Genomic DNA, 16,675 nt, shown 5'->3' on the forward strand with positions numbered 1-16,675 from the left:
TGTGGATGATTAAAAGACGCATTATGGTCTGATTGTGATCAGATCTTCCTGACTACCTTCGGAGGTAGACCGGCACACATTATGTTTGGAATTTTACAAGTGTAGACTCTCTCTCCCACACCTGCTGTCTCTACCTCTGAATGCTCGGCTATGAAAAGCCAACTGACGTTTACTCCTGAGGTGCTGACCTGTTGCACCCTCTGTGATTATTATTTGACCCTGCTGGTCATCTATGAACGTTTGAACAACGATCTGGCCTTAATGGCCATGTACTCTTATAATGTCCACCTGGCACAGCCAGAAGAGGACTGGCTACCCCTCAGAGCCTGGCTCCTCTCTAGGTTTCTTCCTAGGTTCCTGCCTTTCTAGATAGTTTTTCCACTGTTCTTCTACATCTGCATTGCTGTCTCTTTGGGGTTTTAGGCTGGGTTTCTGTATAAGCACAACTGCTGATGTAAAAAGGGCTTTATAAATACAGTTGATTGAGACGGAACTGGACAGTGAAACCATTGAAATCATCATTATGCTGCCCTCTAAAATATTTGATAGGTGGCTCCATAGACTTATGGCATCAATATGTGTCCAAAAAAAAAGTTTTTGAAAGAATAGCTGTCAAATAATTTGCGTATAGGGAGGGATGAGGAAATGTGGGCACAATGCGGAAACAGTTGACATATAAGACACATTTGAATGCCATGTATAGACATATTTTACAAAATGTGGGCACAATCAAAATGTGGACAAGAGCAGGACAAATTCAAATAAAATAAAATGAAGCTTTATTTATATAGCACATGAATGCAACACAATGCACTTCAGAGCAATGCACTTCACAGGAAAAAAAACATCAATATAAAACTATGACAATAAAAACTGAAATATTTACTACACAACAAACATAAGAGGATAAAAAACAAAAGGATAACAATAAAAACTGAAAGACTAAAAAGCACCCTAAGGAAAAGCAAAGCCAAAAAGGTGTGTTTTAAAATCAGAGTTTCGGCCCCCCTCAGGTTCTCTGGCAGGCTATTCCAGAGGCTCGGGGCATAGTAACTAAAGGCTGCCTCTCCATGCCTCTTGGTCCTAGGCTTTGGGATAGTTAAAAGGCCAGTGACCGAGGACCTGAGGGACCTACTGGGTACATAACTCAAAAATGTCTGATATGTACAGTGGCTTGCGAAAGTATTCACCCCCCTTGGCATTTTTCCTATTTTGTTGCCTTACAAACTGGAATTAAAATGGATTTTTTGGGGTTTGTATCATTTGATTTACACAACATGCCTACCACTTTGAAGATGCAAAATGTTTTTTATGTGTGCTTTCCGTCTGGTCTTGGTCAGTACCTTTGCTGCAGCATTCTGTATGTTTTGCAGTTGACCAATGGCTTTCTTGGGCAGACCAGACAGGAGAGCATTACAGTAGGCAAGTCTGCTTGTAATAAAAGCATGGATGAGTCTCTCTGTATCAGCCTGAGATAGAAACGGTCGCACCTTGGCAATGTTCCCCAGGTGGTAAAAAACTATTTTGGTCACATTCCTAATGTGTGATTCAAAATTGAGTTCAGAATCAAAAATGACACCTAGGTTTTTTACCTGGTGTTTTAACTTTATTGCCCGTGAATTAAAATGTGCGGCCAGATTCTCTCTCTGTGCTTTGGCTCCAACAATAAGTACCTCGGTCTTGTCTTGATTTAGCTGGAGGAAGTTGTGAGCCATCCAAGTATTTAAATAACTAATACAGTCTAATAATGGGTGGTCCTCTGTAGCTCAATTGGTAGAGCATGGCGCTTGTAACGCCAGGGTAGTGGGTTCGCTCCCTGGGACCACCCATACGTAAAAATTTATGCACACATGACTGTAAGTTGCTTTGGATAAAAGTGTCTGCTAAATGGCATATCATATTATTATTTATTAATATCATATTATTATTATTATCTGTGGAGCTAAAATCCCCTGGTGACACAGAAATGTAAAGTTGTTTATCGTCTGCATAACAGTGAAAATCAATGCTGTGCTTTCTGATAACGCTGCCAAAGGGTAACATATATAAACTGAACAGTACCGGACCCAAAATCGAACCTTGTGGAACTCCACATGTGATATCTATTTTCTCTGAGTTATGTTCACCAAGGGTGACAAAAAAACTCTTGACCGGTTAAATAGGTCCTAAACCAATTTAGAACTGGACCGGAGAGGCCAACCCACTTCTCCAGTCTGTCCAGAGGGACATTGTGGTCAACAGTGTCGAATGCAGCACTTAAATCCAAGAATACAAGGACAGAGAGCTGTTTGGCATCTGTGTTGGCTCTAAGATAATTTACCACTTTAACTAAGGAATTGTTTAAAAATACAGTTGGCACTTAAAAAATAATTTAGTTGTTTGAAAACCAATTTCTCCAGAATTTTGCTTAAGAATGGAAGGTTGGAGATTGGCTGAAAATTGCTAAGAGCTGAAGAATCTAGATTACTTTCTTCAGAAAGGGTTTCACCATAGCAGTTTTTAGTGCAGTGAGGAAAGTGCCTGTGAACGCATGATAGCAGCGGCAGGTATAAAGAAGGCTAGTGTGTCATCAGTGGACCTAGCTCCCTCTAGATGTGGATCTGTCTGAGGCTTGTTTAAGATTATTTAAGAGTATTCCTCTGAACCTCTTGACAGCAGGTGGGTATACAAGGAAAGGTTAGAATGTCTTTGGAAATACCACACACACTGTGACGCACACAGCAAGCATTTATTTCTCAACTGTTATCTATAAGATTTACTCCCTCTGCATGTGGTTAGACTTTCTTTGTTTGGGTTTTGTACTTTTTACTCCGTATTGCGTCAAAAGGAGCCTCCACTTCCCTTGCAGCACAGTTCACAATAGATAGGACAGGCTTCTTTGTGTCCACACAGATTCTTTCCTTTGCTGAGGGTAGGCGAATTCTAAAGGGGCTTGTTGGATCCAATAAAAGCAGCTATTGTATGTAAATTATTCACACAAGAGCATATGACTCTGACTGTGCAGGGCAGTGGCTAGTGTGAGAGAAATCATTAGCAATGCAAACTCATGGTGTTTTGGCTCACATAGTCACTAATGGACAAAAAAAATCTATCTATACTGATGTTATTTCTGGGTGTGTTTGTGCACTAATTCTACTGAAGGTAATTTTATGAATTTAATAATTTGTTACAACTGTGAAATCTAAATTAAGTATACAAAAACGTTTTTATTTTCCTTTTGTTGTCATGATTTACATGTTGGTGAATAGGTTTCTAATCATCTAAAACGATCCTTAAAAATATGTATTTGATGTATTAACATCATTTAAAAGCACCTTTTGGGTTCTATTTAATTTTTCTTAATTAATTATTCTTACATAACCAGTAACAGCCACACAATAGATTGCTTGTAAAATACACTACATGACCAAAAGTATGTGGACACCTGCTTGAACATCTCATTCCAAAATCATGGGCACTAATATGGAGTTGGTCCTCCCTTTGCTGCTATAACAGCCTCCACTCTTCTGGGAAGGCTTTCCACTAGATGTTGGAACATTACTGCGGGGACTTGCTCCCATTTAGCTACAAGAGCATTAGTGAGGTCGGGCACTGATGTTGGGCGATTAGGCCTGGCTCGCAGTCGGCATTCCAATTCATCCCAAAGGTGTTCGATGGGGTTGAGGTCAGGGCTCTGTACACGCCAGTCAAGTTCTTCCACACCGATCTCGACAAACCATTTCTGTATGGACCTCGCTTTGTGCACGGGGGCATTGACATGCTGAAACAGAAAAGGGCCTTCCCCAAACGGTTGCCACAAAGTTGGAAGCACAGAATGATCTAGAATGTCATTGTATGCTGTAGCGTTAAGATTTCCCAGACCATTATTCTTCCTCCACCAAACTTTACAGTTGGCACTATGCATTCGGGCAGGTGGCGTTCTCCTGGCATCTGCCAAACCCAGATTTGTCCGTTGAACTGCCAGATGGTGAAGCGTTATTCATCACTCCAGAGAACACGTTTCCACTGCTCCAGAGTCCAATGGCAGCGAGCTTTACACCACTCCAGCCAACGCTTGTCATTACGCATGGTGATCTTAGGCTTGTGTGCGGCTGCTCGGCCATGGAAACCCATTTCATGAAGCTCCTGACGAACAGTTATTGTGCTGACGTTGCTTCCAGAGGAAGTTTGGAACTCGCTAGTGAGTGTTGCACCTGAAGACAGACAATTTTTACGCACTACATACTTCAGTACTCGGCGGTCCCGTTCTGTGAGCTTGTGTGGCCTACCACTTCGCGGCTGAGCCATTGTTGCTCCTTGACGTTTCCACTTCACAATAACAACACTAACAGTTGACCGGGGCAGCTCTAGCAGGGCAGGAATTTGACGAACTGACTTGTTGGAAAGGTGGCATCCTATGACGGGGCCACGTTGAAAGTCACTGAGCTCTTCAGTAAGGCCATTCTACTGCCAATGTTTGTCTATGTAGATTGCATGGCTGTGTGCTCAGTTTTATACACCTGTCAGCAATGGGTGTGGCTGAAATAGCCGAATCCACTAATTTGAAGGGGTGTCCACATACCTTTGTATATATAGTGTATCTTAGAAAATCAGGGGTGCACACTGTGAGAATAAAAAAACATGCAAATCTTGAATAATAACTTTAAGTAAAGTTTTTATTTTGGAAATCATAATTTAGCCATTCAATTTGCCATCTCAAGTTCAGGAATCCCATTCCTCTAATATTCTCTTACTTTTCATTTCTCTTTTCATCAAGAACGGTCTGTCATAAATATTTTGTTAATCCTTCCATGGATACATTTATATGTTCTACTCTAAGATGTATCATATTTCAATAGGGAATTATTTGAAATATTGGTGTTTTCTCATTTATATATTGATTTGAGTTAAAGTGAAATAGACCCGAACTCTGTTACTACACAATTTGCATTGACATATCATAGTTTTTGTTATGGCACTTCATATATTATAGAACATTTAATGAAAGTCCCCACTACGACCACAGTCTGTGGTCAGTTTGGCTGTGGGAAGGCAACATATATACCATGCAGGTTGGTGCCAGTGTCAACATGGCACACTGGTCACATGGGGGCAGATACACCCTTGTCAGTGACTTTGGGAAAAAAGCTCACATGGTGTGTTGTGCCAGACCAAAGACTTGCGCTCTTAAGCCGCACACTAACGTCAGGGCTGGTAGAGAGGCTTGGTTTTCCACTGGACGCACATCAATGTCCACGCTACACCGGCGGGTCAACGTTGTCCTCCACCCTGGGTGCCGCCTATGCCTCTTACACCTCCTGTTGAGCTTGGTAACCTCTCCACCTCTCCAAGTCTCTTCTTCTGGCATGGCAGGAATGACTGGAATGGAATTAAATAGATCTGAAATATAGCAAGCTGGAGAGAGCTTAGTTGCTGTTGGATTTGAAGAATATGGAATTAGTCTTGGGGGATTCTGCTTTTAAAGAATGGATGGCTTTATTGAGATGTCCCAATATCTCAGTCGCTGACCAGTGCTGGTCGGACAGTGGTGTTGACTGGTGAAGCGGGTTATGTGAGATCTGTGTTTTTAGTAACAAACCGTGCAATTAGTATTTGTATAAAGAAATCTTGTGGAAATAATTAACGTATGTAAGGCAACTTTTTTTATGCCAAATTATCAACAAATGATCAACAATGTTGACCTCATAGCTTCTACAATTAAATAATTTTAATGCCATCCTTGTTTTTCAGACCTGGAATCGAAAATGAACTGGGCGTCCTTTTATGCCGTCATCAGCGGTGTAAACAGACACTCCACCGGCATCGGTCGTATCTGGCTGTCTGTCCTCTTCATCTTCCGTATCCTGGTCCTGGTGGTTGCAGCAGAGAGTGTGTGGGGCGACGAGAAGTCTGGCTTTACCTGTAATACCCAGCAGCCTGGCTGCAACAGCGTCTGTTATGACCACTTCTTCCCCATCTCACATATCCGTCTGTGGGCCCTGCAGCTCATCTTGGTGTCCACCCCGGCCCTGCTGGTGGCCATGCATGTGGCCCATCGCCGACACATCGACAAGAAGCTCTATAAACTGTCTGGCCGGGCCAGCCCCAAGGACCTGGAGCAGATCAAGACCCAGAAGATGAAGATCACAGGTGCCCTCTGGTGGACATATATCATCAGCCTGTTCTTCCGCATCATCTTTGAAGTGACCTTCATGTATCTCTTCTACATGATCTACCCCGGCTATAAGATGATCCGGCTAGTCAAGTGTGACTCGTACCCCTGCCCCAACACGGTGGACTGCTTTGTGTCCAGGCCCACAGAGAAGACCGTCTTCACTGTGTTCATGCTGGCTGTGTCAGGGATCTGTATCTTGCTCAACATCGCAGAGGTGGTATTCCTGGCAGGGAAGGCTTGCAGTAGGCACTTAAGCAATGCTGGAGACTCAACCATGGGAGCATGGCTCACCCAAAAGCTCTGCTCTTACTAGAACAAACTAAACGGACCAGGGCAGTATAACTGTAATTGGGCACATAACATGCTCAAAGCTCAAGGTAAGGGCCTTAACAACACTCATTAATCTGCTTACTGCACCATGATGTGTGGACACTTTTTCGATACTTGTTGAAATTATACTTCAAATGGATATGAGTAATAGGGCAATTTCAATTTGGATATAGACACAAGCTCGACAGAAGAGGAGACTGAAGAAAAGTATGGTAAACTGATTTATTAACATGCCCTTACCTTGCAATGCCTCAAATTCAGCTGAATTCAATGTGCCAGCTTCGGTATGCTCTGCAAATTCAAGAAACTAAACCAGCTCATCATCTATTCTATATCATGGTTTATAAATATTTTTCAATTCCTGACAGCCAATTTAATCACTGATAATGCGGCGTGCTTAGGACAAAGCCTGGGTATGGGTTCAATTGTCCATTGTAAATATTAACTCAAGAAAACTGTCCAAGTGATTAATTTAACCAACATCTGGTGGTTGTGTTGGACTATTACTAATAACTATGAGGCCATTTCAAAGCACCACTAATAACTACCTCACTTTCATAGTGAAATATCAAGTGGGTGCTTCAAGACATCTGAATGGTGCTTTGAATGCTATGAATGAGATTGATTATGCAAGCATATAGAGTAATATAGAATGGATAATGAATGAGAAAATGTGCTTAACTTTCAAAGTTGAAGTTACGATGGAAGAACCAAATGATCAGTGAACATGTTTAAATGTCTATCTCATAGTTTTTCTTACTAGTATATACAGCATTGCTGCTTTAAAACTATTGTGTGTGTGTGTGAGAGAAAGGATAATAAATGTTTAGAATTTGTGGTACTGTAAAGTTTTTACTTCATAATATATATAGTATTTTAGTCCCTTTTTTGTTGTATACCATGCCTTCTTATATTGAATGTATTGCACTGTTTTATTGCTGTAGCTAATAAAATGTGAAATTCCTAATAAAACGCTTGAGTTTAATTATGAACAATAGCCACATGGAAATATTATAATGAGCTAGTAGTAAACACAACTATATGCTTATATGCTTGTGAGTGTATTCTGAATGCTTTATGTACAGGTTAACTGTCAAAATAAAGGAAACACCAACATAAAGCATCTTAATAGGGCATTGGGCCACCACGAGCCTCCAGAACAGCTTCAATGCGTCTTGGCAAAGTTGGCATAGATTCTACAAGTGTCTGGAACTCTATTGGAGGAATGCGACACCATTCTTACACAAGAAATTCCATCATTTGGTGTTTAGTTGATGGTGGTGGAAAACGCTGTCGCGGGAGCCGCTCCAGAATCTCCCATAAGTGTTCAATTGGGTTGAGATCTGGTGACACACACACACACATACCCTTTAAATCCCCTATGCTCCTTTGAGACCTCCCTTTCAGTCACAGAGATCTCTTCTTCTAGCCATGGTAGCCAAAACAATGGGCGACTGTGCATTTTTATACATGACCCTAAGCATGATGGGATGTCAATTGCGTAAATAAACTCAGGAACCACACGTGTGGAAGCACCTGCTTTCAATATAATTTGTATCCCTCATTTACTCAAGTGTTTCCATTATTTTGAATGTGGTCTTGTGTTACAAGGTGATGTTACCTTTATGTAATACTTCAGAAAGCCACAGGAGTGCAGCATTAACATATAAAACTATCCCAAAACATTAAATTCTAATGGTTTATAGATTATCTACTGTTATGGTCGTCAATTGACAGTGCCATTGAGTAATAATTGAAGGGGAAAAGGTTTAATTAATTGATTTATTTTTTAAACACAATCAAATAATGAAGTCTCAGGAAGCTTTCTAAAAGACAGAGGTAGGCTCGAGTTCTCGTGAGCTGTCAGACCGCCTGTGAGGAAATGTCTGAGGCAGCCTCAGTGATTAAAGACTCAGACAGGCCGGGTAGAGTGCATGGTCCCAGGTTATCAATAGCATAGCCTTGTGAGGGGTCAGCCTCTGAGCCTAAGAAATATTCACCCTGGGGACAGCTGGACCTAGCAGGGGCAAGTGTGAGGGCATTTCTCTTTTTCTAGAGCACGTCAATAGAGACCATATATAGAGAGTCTATGAGGTGTGAGGTCTGACAGAAGGGAGATGTTTAATCACAATAATTTTCACTGTCCGCTATGTATAGCTCCACTAAATGTAGATGTTATCTGGAGTTATTGTTATCTGACACTTTGCTTTTAACAAGCTGTTAATGGATAAATACAGAACATTTTGGTCATATGAAGAGCTTCATTCCAAAACGCTATATATCCACTTTCAGAAATGTTGTTAAATTAGCTTTTATTGTCTAAAGAAATTATGAAAGAAATTTGTGTTTTTTCACTATCTAATCATGGCATGGGTTTCAATGACAGACATGTATTTGTATAACATCTATCACTTGATGGTTTCATTTCAAAAATACAAATAGTCATGTTTTTTTGCAAAATGCTATATAATCGCCTCACTCTCAGAGAAATAAGTACTGCTAGGTTTTACATGGTCAAATGTAACAAATTACTACATTTTAATTAAGAAATGTACAAATTATACATTTGTGACATCAATATAAAAAATGTAACATGAGATCTGTTTGTAAACCTTTTATATTTGACATTTTAGTCAGTCAGCAGATGCTCTTAACCAGAGCGACTTACAGTAAGTGCATTCATCTTAAGATAGCTAGGTGAGACAAACACATATCACAGTCAAATATACAGGATACAAATATTATATTCAAGCTAAACAATGGATATATAGCATTTAGCAACAAACAAAAAACATTTTCATACACATCTAAAATGTATGAATTTAAAATCGGAGAACAATAATATTTTACACACACATGAAGGTACCCATAAGCAATCCTTTCTGATGAAAAAACACAAATGTGAAAGAATTGTGGATATAGCGTTTTGGAAATAAACTCTTCGTATGGTAAGCATTCATACTGTACCTTTCAAAGTGCATATTTGCAATGTACCATATGTGACTTATCTGACCATACAATTTGATGCTTAAAGGAGTACATTTTATCCCTACAATGAACTGAGGTCAGTTTAACCAAACATGGTTTTGTCTCTTTTAGGTAAAGTAAATATAACTGCTTCTGTTTGGAAGGATGTCCTCTGTTGAATTTACAACCACCACAGACTGTGAGATTCCTGTCAGCCTGTCAACAATGACACAGGAGTACGTGCCAGTCAATCACAACCATAACAAAGAATGGAGGGCCCACCTTTTTCCATTTTCTGATGCTCTCCCACCCCCACACAGCCACAGGACTTGGAACACTTCACCTTTCAACTCCACCCCCCCTCCCAATCCCCCTGCATGTGATAGCAAAGCCACTCCCTTCACAGTGAATTATATTTAGAGCCAATCCACGCAAGACTAAAACCCACCCCCCAATGGACTACTTAGATGCCACTCAGTCGTAAAGAAACATCACTTTAGCAGTGGGCTTTATAATTTTCTACAGGGAGTGAGTGTACTCATCCTAGCTAACTGACAGTGTAAAAGGGTTCTTACAGAGGTCCTATTGGTGGTTACTTTTACAGGACACATTTATGGGGCGTAAGTAAGGAGATTCAACAAGAGCTAAAAACTCATCGAAATCATTTGTAGACAAGATAGCTTAACATTAGTAGTGTAGGGTCATCACTATCCAAGGACATGGTCTTGTCGGGGACAGGATTACCACAGTGTAGACTGTGATGGATAGCGACCTAAGTGGAGACGCCACCACTGGATCTGCAATTTCACTGGAGATGAGCATCATGGGAAGGTGGGTCTTGACACACTGTGTCTATAAAAGTTTCAACTGAAGAAACGTACATTGGAAAATCATTTTTATTAATGGTCCTTGCAGTCATGTGCTCATACTGTAAGAGACCAGTAATTACGTAAATTCACTGTATTATAAGTATGTAATACCTCCAAAAGCAGGTTGGTCAATATTAGTCTCTGAATTTCTGAAATGGTTCAACTTCAAACTGTAATGAGGGAAGACAACCATTTCAGTGTAGTTACAGTGCAGTCTCTACTAACCAGGCCAGAATTGTTATAAAATATTATTAGTGTGTAATAAGAGCAGAGTTTAACAGATGACGTCAGAGATGATTAGATCATGGACTATTATAAATGTAATCAGACAAGTCCTAGATTGAGAAAAGTTATTGGCCATCCACATGTATACTGTCATGGAAGGCTATTAGGTAACAGCAACCTAGTTTTTAATAATTTTAAAATCCCTGTGGGGAAACACATCTGGGAACCTGACCGCCACTTCCAGAGGGAAGTCTAACTGGCATCAATGAGTAGGTATGTTTACTAAAGTGTCCACTCAACCCCTGGGAATGTACCGGTAACCTATATCTAGGGAGAGGAGAGTTGCACCCTGTTGGGCCATGTGTGTGTCAGTGTGTGTGTCTTGGAGCTCCTCCATCTGATCTCCAGTTTACACTGCCTGGCAGTAGGCTACAGTGGCCAGGCCACCATCTGCTCCAGGGCATACTCTCTGGGTAATGGGTACAGTCAGTACTTAGTCTGCATGCAATGGGCATTCATACATGATACCTGTAATACTAAGATGACAGGCAGGGGACTATTAACTTTTGAGACTATTAACAGGATCAGTATGAGGATGAGATACATATACTGCTCTAGAACCTTTCAGATGGGAGACAACCTATTTCTATTATCTATTCCTGATATGCTATCACATACTGAATACACTAAATACAACATATAAAGTAGCCTACAACTAAGTACAACGAGTGTGATCAATATACAGGTAACTGCCAAAATAAAGGAAACACAAGTAAATTAGGGTTCTGATGGCTCTGTTATGGTGTGGTTGCTTTTTCCTGGCATGGTTTAGGTCTGCTCAACCCTTAGAGGGCAAGGTAAACACCAATAAATACACAGATCTTCTGAGTGATCGCCTTCAACCTATGGTGAATCATTTATATCCTGATGGGAGTGACGAGTGGTCACTGAATGGTTTGATGAGCATGAAAATGATGTAAACCATATGCCATAGCCGTCTCAGTCACCAGATCTCAACCCAACTGTCGGATATTCTGGAGCGGTGCTTGAGACAGTGTTTTCCACCACCGTTAACAAAACACCAAATTATGGAATTTATTTTGGAAGAATGGTGTCGCATCCCTCCAATAGAGTTCCAGACACTTGTAGAATCTATGCCACGGCGCATTGAAGCTGTTCTGGCGGCTCGTGGCGCCCCAATGCCCTATTTAGACAATTTATGTTGGTGTTTCCTTTAATTTGGCAGTTACCTGTACATCATCCGTTCATACAATGTGCTCAAATCTCACCTATAATATATAAATTGATATTGGTAAGGATGCAAACTTTCAAAATGCCCATAAATTCTGGTTGAAAGATTCCCTGAATCAAGTGAGAAAAAACAGGAAATCCGTAATCCTCCAACCAGGATGTCTGGAAACCTGGGAATTTAGAGAAAGTTACCAGAATTTTGCAACCCTTGATGGGAGGTTTCTCCTGAAGGAAACAGGTGTTACTTTAAGGGTGGATATCCTGCTGTTGTCTGTGGTGTATCCATTAAATTAAACATGCTAATAAAAACAGAGGAACTTTGAGGAAATGTATTTCTCTCAGGATAATGAAGGGAAAACCCCAAAATTACATACACACCACCCTGAGCTTTTCTACAAGACGTTTCACAAGCATATGGCAACAACCTAGGAACATGACCAACATTATACTCTTCTTCAGGTTTTTCAGAACTTCTCACATTTTGGAGAAATGTTGAGGATAAGGACTCCAGCTTGTGAAAAATAAACTGTGTGGAAATGACAAGGCCATAGGTTGGTAACTAGTCAAAGTCTAGACATTATTTTATCTTCAGATAAATAATGGCAAATTATTACCAGGAAGCACCAATCTCACTTATTAGTTGGTCTCTGCATGGTGCATGGACCACATTCATGTATTTAACAAATGTTTTCATGCTAGAAGAAACAGACCCACATAAACTTGGAGCAAAACCTCATATATGAAAGTGAATCTGGTTAATTTACAGAAACCCTCTCAAACAAATAAAAAAACTGCACCTCTGAGCCAAACACTAGAAACACGTTATTGAGCTGGAGAGGTCTGTATAGCCACAGTAAAAATACCTGGCTCTTATCTTCAAATGCATGAGTTTACAACCAAATACATTACAAATGGAAATGCATCACATAGGTACATTTATTATGCCACCCTAGGTGTAATGATATAGTAATGGTGAGGCATGTTTCTCAAGCTCTCCAAGTTATTATGCAACGGTTTTCAATGCAATTTTGATGTTTGTCTCTTATGCAATGCATTAGTTAATATGTTTTTATTCTGATTGCAGGTTCCTGTTTTGGATCACTCTGTAGGACTGAGCCTATGAGTGAGCCACTATGGGGGACTGGAACTTGTTGGGCAAGCTGCTGGAGAGTGCCCAGGAGCACTCCAGTGTAGTGGGCAAGGTCTGGCTGACCGTGCTCTTCATCTTCAGGATCCTGGTGTTGGGAGCTGCAGCTGAGAAGGTGTGGGGTGACGAGCAGTCTGGCTTCACCTGCGACACCAAGCAGCCTGGTTGTCAGAATGTCTGCTATGACAAGACTTTCCCCATCTCTCACATCCGCTTCTGGGTGCTGCAGATCATCTTCGTGTCCACACCCACTCTGATCTACCTGGGCCACATCCTGCACCTGGTGCGCATGGAGGAGAAACAGAAGCAGAAGGAGAAAGACTTGGCTGCGCAGCTGGCCATCCACAATGACAAGCAGCAACTGGTGCCCGACACTAAGCCCAAGAAGCCCCCCGTCAGGGACGATCAGGGCCGCATCCGCCTGCGAGGCGTCCTGCTGCGCACCTATGTCTTCAACATCATCTTCAAGACCCTGTTCGAGGTGGGATTTATCGTAGTTCAGTACCTGCTGTATGGGTTTGAGCTGAAGCCACTGTACACCTGTAACCGCTCACCCTGCCCCAACATGGTGAACTGCTACATCTCCAGGCCCACAGAGAAGACCATCTTCATCCTCTTCATGCTGGCAGTGGCGTTCATCTCGCTGCTGCTGAACCTAGTGGAGATGTATCACCTGGGGTTCACCAAGTGCCGCCAGGGCCTCCGGTACAGACGCGCCCAGTCCACATGTGAGGCAGGGTACAAGACCCCCAGCGAGGCAGTGGTGCCCTTTGTCCCGAACTATAACTACTTCCCCAGGCACCACCCAGCCCCTGAGCCCTACCATGCAGACCAGTACATCTTGACTAAGCCTGACTCTGCCTACCACCCCTACAGCAGCAAAGTGGCCTACAAGCAGAACAGAGACAACCTGGCCGTAGAGAGGAACAGTAAACCAGAAGGGAGTGACACCACAGAAATGAAAGGCTCCAGTTCTGCTCCAGGGTCGCCTGCAGAGAACCAACGGCGACCCAGTCGATCCAGCAAGCACAGCAATAATAAGACCAGACTAGACGATCTAAAGATCTGAGGGACAGTTATGGCGTATTTCCACCACAGGGTTTTATACAGGTGCTTGGCCTAAAGATCCAAACTTTTGTGTTTCCACCTCTGAGGTGGCGGGAAAAAAGTATTGGGCCTTGGACCTAATCTGACTTGGGGCCAGACTTGGGACTTGGGGCCAGAGTGGGACTGTCAGAGAGGCATTCAAGCTGGAATCCTTAATGGTGAAACTGCCACGGCCGCTTGCGATGTTATAACAAAGATGTTACTGCAAACAACGAACACTGTTTTTTCCTCCTCTGACATCATTGCACGCGGGATAGCACATCAGCATATGTATTGACATTTTTTTGACAATTTCCCTAGTATAAAACCAGGGTGTATACACAACACAGGTATCAGTCAAAATGCAGCATTATCCCATTTCTACACCCTAACATCACCCTGTACCAAAGTAGACAATGTGCCTTTCATAGAAAACATTGTATCAAGAGAGCAAGATTATGGAAGGAACAATATGGAAGATAATGTTATCTCCTCTCGTGACATTCTCTATCAGAATGGACAGTCATGTCTGCCTTAACAAAACAAAAAATATACCAGATTTTACTTGAATAAGAAACATTTTAAAGATAACATTTAAGGGGTGAAAACAAAGACTTAAAGCAGGATAAAATCACCTCATTTGTCAGGGGCCAGTAACAAAAACCTTTTGTAGAGGTTTACGTTCATTTTGTTTACTTCTTCGGAGTAGTTCGTTCACATTAAACATTTTACTAATGAAACAGAACTTCAACTGAAAAGCATCAGATGTATGAGGCATTCACTCAATGCTGTGTGTCCTATGTGCAGTGCTGCAAACAGAGGTGGCTTCATGTTCTTTAGTTATGTTACTGTACAGACCAATCCCGTGGCCAGCAGACAAGACCCAAGTATGACTCACACAGCTCCCAGAGGTAAAGGGTACTCCCTGGACAGGTGCTATCTCTCTATCTGGAGAGGGTTGCCAGGGAGTCTGTATGCAAAGAGAGAGAGGCCAATCGAACTCCAAAGTTTGATTAATTTTTTTGTTTGGGCATAAAAATAGCAACAGTTGGAGGTTTTCTCCCATCAGCCAAACATTTGCCATGTAGAGTATAATATTTCAAAGTGTTCAAGGCACGTTGTTTTCTTATGAACCCTTAACATGCTGATTATTCTGACTGGAAATAATGACAACGCAAATGCTTGTTTGTTTGATATCGCTGTATAATCATTTGGCAGACTACATACCAGAAAGAGTTTACGTTTGTCTGTAAGATACAGCATGCATTTAACTGATTTTACAACCATGAGTAATGAATTGTTTTTTAATGAAATAATTTGTACAAGACATTCATTCTCGATTCTATATGCATTCTTTAATTAGAAAAAGACAGAAAATAAACGTTATAGTACATATTCAACTTTTCTCAAGACATTCAGGACTGAAAATGCAATAAAACATACTATTTTGTCAATTAAAGACAATCTAAGCAGGATCAAAATGAGAAGTAAATAAAAACTATTCTATCATGTGGCTTCTTTTGTTTTGTTTAATGAATGTTATATGATTGTTACAATAAGACATTATTAAATGAGGGGCAATATACACTACATGTCCAAAACGTATGTGGACACCTGCTCGTCGAACATCTCATTCCAAAATCATGGGCATTAATATGGAGTTGGTCAGCCTCCACTCTTCTGGGAAGGCTTTCCACTAGATGTTGGAACATTGCGGCAGGGACTTGCTTCCATTCAGCCACAAGAGCATTAGTGAGGTCGGGCACTGATGTTGGGCGATTAAGCCTGGCTCGCAGTCGGTGTTAGACACAAAGTTGGAACCACAGAATCGTATAGAACGTAATTGTATACTGTAGCATTAAGATCTACGTTCACTGGAACTAAGGGGCCTAGCCCAAACCATGAAAAACAGCCCCAGACCCTTATTCCTCCTCCACCAAAATTTACAGTTGGCACTATGCATTCGGAGGTAGCGTTCTCCTGGCATCCACCAAACCCAAATGTGTCTGTCAGACTGCCAGATGGTGAGTCCAATGGCGGTGAGCTTTACACCACTCCAGCCGACTCTTAGCATTGCGCATAGTGATCTTAGGCTTGTGTGCAGCTGCTCGGCCATGGAAACCCATTTCATGAAGCTACCAACTAACAGTTATTGTGCTGACGTTGCTTCCAGAGGCAGTTTGGAACTCAGTAGGGAGTGTTGCAACCGAGGACAGACGATTTTTACGCGCTTCAGCACTCGATGGTCCCGTTCTGTGAGCTTGTGGCTTACCACTTCGCGGCTGAGCCGTTGTTGCTTCTAGATGTTTCCACTTCACAATAACAGCACTTACAGTTGACCGGGGTAGCTCTAGCAGGGCAGAAATTTGATGAACTGACTTGTTGGAAAGCTGGCATCCTATGACAGTGCCACGTTGAAAGTCACTGAGCTCTTCAGTACAGGCCATTCTACTGCCAATGTTTGGCTATGGAGATTGCATGGTTGTGTGCTCGGTTTTATACATCTGATAACAACGGGTGTGGCTGAAATAGCCGAACCCACAAATTTGAAGGGGTGTCCACATACTTTTGGACATGTAGTGTATATATATATTAGCTATGAAGTAAAACGTCTGCCATTACTATGAGCTTCTCGATACTGTACAT

General features: G+C 41.6%; 2 protein-coding genes across 3 annotated transcripts; both read left to right on the forward strand.

The window, feature by feature from the left end:
- The first annotated feature begins 5,145 nt into the window (after positions 1 to 5,145).
- Positions 5,146 to 7,457, forward strand: LOC121580349 (gap junction beta-1 protein). The gene is made up of 2 exons (XM_041895397.2): positions 5,146 to 5,309; positions 5,731 to 7,457. Exons 1-2 carry the CDS (start codon positions 5,282 to 5,284, stop codon positions 6,465 to 6,467), a joined length of 765 nt encoding a protein of 254 aa, XP_041751331.1. The 5' UTR covers positions 5,146 to 5,281; the 3' UTR covers positions 6,468 to 7,457.
- Positions 7,458 to 9,895: 2,438 nt separating this feature from the next.
- LOC121579927 (gap junction alpha-3 protein-like) lies at positions 9,896 to 15,538 on the forward strand. 2 transcript variants are annotated; one of them, XM_041894930.2, is made up of 3 exons: positions 9,896 to 10,282; positions 12,256 to 12,347; positions 12,881 to 15,538. In XM_041894930.2, the coding sequence occupies exon 3, from the start codon at positions 12,930 to 12,932 to the stop codon at positions 14,010 to 14,012; it is 1,083 nt and encodes a 360-aa protein (XP_041750864.1). In that variant the 5' UTR covers positions 9,896 to 10,282; positions 12,256 to 12,347; positions 12,881 to 12,929; the 3' UTR covers positions 14,013 to 15,538. The 2 variants fall into 2 exon arrangements, with proteins under 2 accessions (XP_041750864.1, XP_041750863.1); XM_041894929.2 differs by lacking the exon at positions 12,256 to 12,347.
- The last annotated feature ends 1,137 nt before the right edge of the window (positions 15,539 to 16,675 follow it).

Source organism: Coregonus clupeaformis, chromosome 13 (genome assembly GCF_020615455.1).
Source record: "Coregonus clupeaformis isolate EN_2021a chromosome 13, ASM2061545v1, whole genome shotgun sequence".
Lineage (NCBI taxonomy): Eukaryota > Metazoa > Chordata > Actinopteri > Salmoniformes > Salmonidae > Coregonus > Coregonus clupeaformis.

Bases quoted from the DNA above. Each gene is read 5' to 3' on its own strand.
- LOC121580349 (XM_041895397.2), top strand. From the start codon at position 5,282: ATGCCTCTTACACCTCCTGTTGAGCTTG. The intron at 5,310-5,730 runs GTAACCTCTCCA...CTTGTTTTTCAG, and splicing joins TACACCTCCTGTTGAGCTTG to ACCTGGAATCGAAAATGAAC.
- LOC121579927 (XM_041894930.2), top strand. From the start codon at position 12,930: ATGGGGGACTGGAACTTGTTGGGCAAGCTGCTGGAGAGTGCCCAGGAG.